The sequence below is a fragment of the Nelumbo nucifera genome, chromosome 2 (genome assembly GCF_055504915.1).
Source record: "Nelumbo nucifera cultivar China Antique chromosome 2, China Antique-T2T, whole genome shotgun sequence".
Classification (NCBI taxonomy): domain Eukaryota; kingdom Viridiplantae; phylum Streptophyta; class Magnoliopsida; order Proteales; family Nelumbonaceae; genus Nelumbo; species Nelumbo nucifera.
Window position 1 is genome coordinate 91,573,808 of NC_142650.1, and position 6,483 is coordinate 91,580,290.

Below are 6,483 nucleotides of genomic sequence, written 5' to 3' on the forward strand. Positions count from 1 at the left end.
TCTCGAGTGAAAAAAAAAATTTTCCAGCTCACTTAAGACATGCAAATTCAGTTTCAGTGGTCCAAGAGGAGCGCCAATTCTTTTGTAGATTATCTAGCTAAACAAGGGGTGGGAAGAACTAGTTTCTTTTGGGCTGTATTGTAATCTGATTTTTTTGGGTGGGGTACGAGATTTTACCCCCTTCTTGTTGTATGTTTTCCATATCCTTTTAATTAATAAAAGTTTCTGTTATTGATAAAAAAAAAATACAAAGCCATTCAGTACTTCATTAGAAACAAGCACACACTTGAATTGTTTACTTATGTTGGATTTGTGATAAGATTTATGAATATATGAATTAAAAAAAAATGCAAAGCCGTTCAGTACTTCATTAGAAACAAGCACACACTTGAATTGTTTACTTATGTTGATTTGTGATAAGATTTATGAATATATGAATTTTAGCTATGAGACTTTGCATATTGGATTTTTGTGGGTGATTCTATGATTTTGGGAATATTTAATAAGGATTTACACTTTTAAAGGTGCTCTAATTCTATTAAGAAGTTGAGTCAAATTAGGGTTTTTTCCAAGAATCCAAGTCGGGTTGGGACTCTGGTACAGGTACTTTGGGTAATATCAAGATGAATATGGAAAAACCCTAGTTGAGTTGGAACTCCTAGGGAGGAACTGCAGTTGCATTAAAACTTTAGTATTATGATCTTAGAGGAATTTGCAATGAATATGGAAAGAGTTGTAGCATGGTGATTCACAGGAAAGTGTTTAGAACACTGTTTGTATACAATGATTGAATTATGATTTTGCTTTGCATATGGGAGCTGATGTTATAATTTTTAGGACTTAAGCTCTTAATTGTAAATGTGTAGTTGGACCTCTTTATAGTTTTAGGAACTCTTTCTAATCTTGATTTTGGGCTTTAAAATATCATATACTTCATAATGATTTTGGACTTACAATGAATAAGATTATTTTTTTTTCTTGCAATTTCACTTTCAATTGGAGTATGGCTACTAGTGCATTTTTTTGTCTTTTAAACTAAAGACCAATGTTTAAATCTTCTTGTTGCTTTTATACCTAAAATTATTGGTTATAGTGATTAGGGGAAATTAATGGTGTATGAGTAAGCCAATTAGATAAATTTAGTGAGGTGAATTTGAGAAATTGCCTTAAATATAGCGATTAATGAAAGAGTGGATAATCATATGAGTTATATATAGAAATAAATGAGAGAGAAGAATGTAAAAAAAAAAAAAAGTGGTGGCTGAAATCGATATCTGGTTTGACAACAATATTGTGGAAGAGAGATAGAGTTAGAAGAGCTTTAATGGAATCATTGAGTGAGGTGCAATTGGCTCTGATGTAGGCGCGTTTGGCTTGTCCAACCGCAGCCCTACACGTGTCCTTGGGCGTGCTTCAGGCCGGGACCAATCAGAGCGCATGCACACCCGAGTTTGGCGGGCTTCGTGGGACCAATGGCACACGGTCACATGGCGGCCTTGGATGGCCGTGCTCCCTGCCTACGGGCTCTATCTCGACCATCTAGGCTCTGCAGCCCCAGGGGATCTCAAGTATAAATAGGAGGTGACTCTCTCCATGTAAAGGATTTGAAATTTGGAGCTCAAGCACTCTTGCCAGTCTTTGAGATTACCTGTTCTCCTGTGGCCTTGTCCGGGTCCTTGTCCACCTTGTACATCATTGCTAATTTGATCGTCGGAGTCCTTGCCTCGGGTTTTTGCCCAAGACCTCTGACCCCTTCCTCCTCACAGGATTTGCTTGCAAGCCTTCAGACACTTCGCTCCATGGACCTCGGCCTCTGGACCTTGGAGCTCAGACCTCGGGCTTCGGACCCTTCACTTCACCTCGGCTTGGGAAATGAATTTACAGTGTTGTCCTCGGCCAATCCGAGCATTAACAATTGACGTCGTCTGTGGGAACGTCGCTAAGACTTCCCTCCACTTAACCTAAAACTAAAAGGATCAACTCCTAAGCCTTAACCAATATGGTGAGAAACACCAGGAACATGCAGAACTTGGTCACAACAGAACAGCTCCAAGCGGTCCTCAATAGGTTGGACCACCTTGCCCGACGTACCCCCAGGCAGGAAGCTGCCACCAGGGCGGTCGCCCCACCGGGGGCTCGGGCCACTAGGGAGAACGCGAATCTACAGACCCCCTGGCCCTTGGCCCCGCCGACTCCCACCGGGCCAACCTCTCAGAGTCTAACAACAGTCGGTGTGCTAGCTAGCTTCCGAAAGCCTCAAGACCCCCCAGTCGAAGGGGGGAAGAATCAGCATAGTCTTGCGATGGTGGCCAAGACTCCGATCAGCATCACCACCGCTGAAGAGAGAACTCCTGGGACGAAGGCGTGCGCTCAGGCCATTATAGCCCCATCTCGAGGGCCGAAGGCCGACGCCAGGCCTCTCCCTCACGGGTCTCGAAACTCTGAGATCTCCTGAACAATTGGCGGGCCAAAAGGAATGAACGCGGTTCCGCATCCGAGTATTTTGGGGTCTGGGCCGACCCTTACCGAGACCGCGAGGACAGGAACGGAGTATAGGCCCCCCTCGACCCACGGATCGCGGACCTAGAAGCCAAGCTCGGAGCTGTCAAGGATGAGCTCTACCAAGTCAGGGAAAGCCGAGCTGAAGCCTCAGCTAGCTAGAGCCATCTGTCTAGGAGGATGGATGCATTCACCTCGGATATTATCTTCGAGGCTCTCTCCCCGTAATTCAAGGCCCCAACATTGGAAATGTATGATGGGATGACCGACCTTGATGACCACTTGGAAAGTTTCAAGGCGCTCATGCTTCTAAACAGGTACTCCCATGCCTTGACGTGCTGAACTTTCCAGGCGACCTTCAAGGGGGCAGCTCGGTGTTGGTTCTCAGGTCTCCCTCCTCGCTACATCAGCTCGTGGGAGCAGTTCGCTAGTCGCTTCCTCGCCCACTTCATCAGCAACAAATAGTGTCAGAAGAGCATCGTTTCCCTGATGTTCGTCAAATAGAAGCACGGAGAGAGCCTGCGGTCTTACATTGACTGCTTTAAGAAGGAAGAGCTCGAGGTCCAAGACCTCAACCCCATAGTCTCCATGCATGTCGCCACCAATGGCCTCCTCCCCGACTTGGTCCTTAGGTGCTCGGTGGCCAAAACTGCGCCAAAGTTTAAGGCTGAGTTCCATAAGAAGGCGCAAAAGTACATTGCAGCCGAGGAGGCCTCGACCGACGACCGTCAAGAGGGAGAGACCGACCGCCAACATGGGGGTCCAAAGAAGAGGAGAAAAAACGGGGACCACCGCAACAACTACAACAGTAGCAACAACAAGAAGCCACCGACCCCGGGACTGGATTACAACCAGTACACACCGCTCAACTCCACCCGGACCCAGATCCTGATGAAGGTCGAGAAGGAGGAGTATGTGAAGTGGCCAGAGAAGATGAAGAGGAACCCCAAGAGGGGAAATCCAAAAAAGTACTGCAAGTATCATCACGACACCGGCCACGACACTAAGGATTGCTACGAGTTGAAGAACGGGATAGAGTCCCTCATCCGCCATGGCCACTTTAAGTAGTACGTTGGGGGAGAGGTCGGGGCCTCGTCCCCCCAGCAATAGCAGCAGCAACATCAACATTAGTAGCTTGCCAGCGTCGTTGACATCATAGCTGGGGGCTCAGCCTCGGGTGGGGCCTCGGCCTCGACCCGCAAGGCCTATGCCAAGCAACTGAACATCCAGGGGCCAACTCCCAAGAAGCTGAAGCAAGAAGAAGCCCTCTCCTTTACGAACGAGTACTTGAAGGGGGTCACAGTCCCCCACAACGATGCACTTGTGATCTTGGCCATTGTAGCCAACTTCATTATGAAGAGGATCGTAGTGGATAGTGGCTCTTCGACAAACATCCTCTTCCATGAAGCCTTTGAGAAGATGAAGCTGACGCCAGAATGCCTTCAGCCGACCGATGTCCCACTTGTTGGCTTCTCCGGTAATGTTGTCAGGCTGGAAGGAAGAATGAGTTCATGGACGTAAGGATTGGCTCCCCCTACAACGCCATCATTGGGAGGCCGACCCTCCACGCACTCAAGGCAACCATCTCTTCCTACCACCTCGCCCTCAAATTCCCCACCGAGCACGGCATCGGAGTTAGTTCTATGTGGCAGCATTGAAGGGCAAGAATAAAGAAGCCCTGCCACTCGAGGGTCTCAACCTTAGGGAGGAAACAACGAGCTGAGGCCAGCTGGTCGAAGACCTCGTCTCAGTTCACCTAGACGAGGCCGAGCCAAAGAAGACAGTCCGTGTCAGGTCCAACCTTCCCCCGGAGAGCCTATCTGAATTGGTAAGTTTCCTTAGAACTAATGCCGATGTCTTTGCTTGGTCTACCACTGATATGCCCAGAATCGACCATTCGGTCATTACTCACAGGCTGAGCATGGACCCGAGCTTTAGGCCAGTTTGAAAAAAGAAGAGGAACTTTGCACCAGATTATTGGAAGGCCATAGGAGAGGAAGTTGACAAGCTACTCGACGCAGGCTTCATCCGAGAGGTACATTACCCTAACTGGTTGTCAAATGTGGTTATGGTAAAGAAAGCTAATGGGAAATGGTAGATTTGTATTGGCTTCACAGACCTCAACTGAGCCTACCCTAAAGACAGTTTTCCTTTGCTGAGGATAAACCACCATATTGATGCCACCGCAGGGTATGAGCTACTCAGCTTCATAGATGCCTTATCCGGATACAACCAAATCAAGATGCACCTTGAGGACGAAGAGAAGACCCCGTTCATCACAGAGCATGACACTTACAGCTATAGAGTCATGCCCTTCGGCCTCAAGAATGCTAGGGCCACCTACCAGCACCTCGTCAACAAAGTCTTCAAGGACCAGATGGGAGGAATGTCGAATCCTATGTGGACGACATGGTGGTGAAGAGCCCGAAGGCCAAGCACCACACCTCGAACCTACCAGAGACCTTCGACACCTTGCAGAGGTACAACATGAAGCTCAACCCCAGCAAGTGCACCTTCGGAGTCATGTCAGGAAAGTTTCTAGGCTTTGTCATCACCTAGTGCAACATAGAGGCCAACCCAGAGAAGATCCAAGCTTTATTGGACATGGCACCACCTCGGTTGGCCACGGAGACTCAATTGACCGGTTGAGTGGCCACCCTCAACTGCTTCATGTCGAAGTTGGCCGACTGTTGCCTACCCTTCTTTCGAGCCACCAAGAAGTTGAAAGACTTCTAGTGGACCGAAGAATGCCAGCTCACCTTCGAAGAACTGAAGCAGTACCTCGCCTCGCCACCCCTCCTCACTCGGCCCCTCCTAGGAGACATCTTATATCTATACTTGTTAGCTAGGGATGAGGCCATCAGCTTGGTTCTACTACATCAGCAAGGTCCTCTGCGATGCCGAGACTCGATATCCTGAAGTGGAGAAGTTGGCCTTCGCCTTGGTGATCTCAGTCAGGAAACTCAAACCATACTTTCAAGCCCACACGATCACGATCCTAACTAACCAACCCCTCAAAGCTGTCCTCACCAAGCCCGAGAGCTCAGGGCGGATAACCAAGTGGGCTGTTAAGTTGTTCGAGTTCGACCACCAATACCAGTCGAGGACAGCAATCAAAGTGCATGCCCTGGCAGACTTCGTAACAGAGTGCACCTTCAGCCACCACCTCAGCCGAACCCCAGAAGAAGAGAGACCTCGGCTGGCCAAGGAGGCCCGACAGACATGGAAGCTGTTTGTCAACGGATCATCCAATTCCAAGGGAAGTGGAGCTGGCCTCATCCTTCTCACCACAGACAACACCGAAGTGGAATATGCATTGATATTTGACTTCTCGACATCTAACAATGAAGCTGAGTACAAGGCCCTCTTAGGCGGACTGCAGCTCGCGAAGGACCTCATCTAACAACACATCGAGGCCTTTAGCGACTCCCAGCTAGTGGTAAACCAAGTGAATGGTGAATATGAGGCTAGAGACATTGATATTTGACTTCTCGACATCTAACAATGAAGCTGAGTACGAGGCCCTCTTAGGCGGACTGCAGCTCGCGAAGGACCTCATCTAACAACACATCGAGGCCTTTAGCGACTCCCAGCTAGTGGTAAACCAAGTGAACGGTGAATACGAGGCTAGAGAGCAAAACATGGCCAAGTACCTCGTCAAAGTGTAGGAACTAGCCCACCACTTCCAGTGCTTCTCCCTGTAATAGGTACCACAGTCTGAGAACATGAGAGCTGACGCCCTATTCAAGTTAGCAAGCACCTCAAGCTCGGCCCTCGGCCGCACGGTCCATGTGGAGAAGCTAGCCTGGCTGTCCATCGAAGCAGTCGAAGTCCTTCCGGTATAGACCAAGGCTTCATGGATGGACCCCATCATCACCTTCCTCATGATAAAGCAGTTGCCAGACGACAAAAACAAAGCCAAACAAGTCCGAAGGCAGGTCGTGCACTATGCCCTGCTTGAAGGGAAGCTATACCGTAGTTTTT

At 48.6% G+C, this 6,483-nt stretch overlaps 1 protein-coding gene across 1 annotated transcript; it reads left to right on the forward strand.

Moving 5' to 3' along the window:
- Positions 1-5,350: 5,350 nt before the first annotated feature.
- LOC148802512 (uncharacterized) lies at positions 5,351-5,902 on the forward strand. Its single transcript, XM_088897914.1, has one exon. The coding sequence runs from the start codon at positions 5,351-5,353 to the stop codon at positions 5,900-5,902; it is 552 nt and encodes a 183-aa protein (XP_088754040.1).
- The last annotated feature ends 581 nt before the right edge of the window (positions 5,903-6,483 follow it).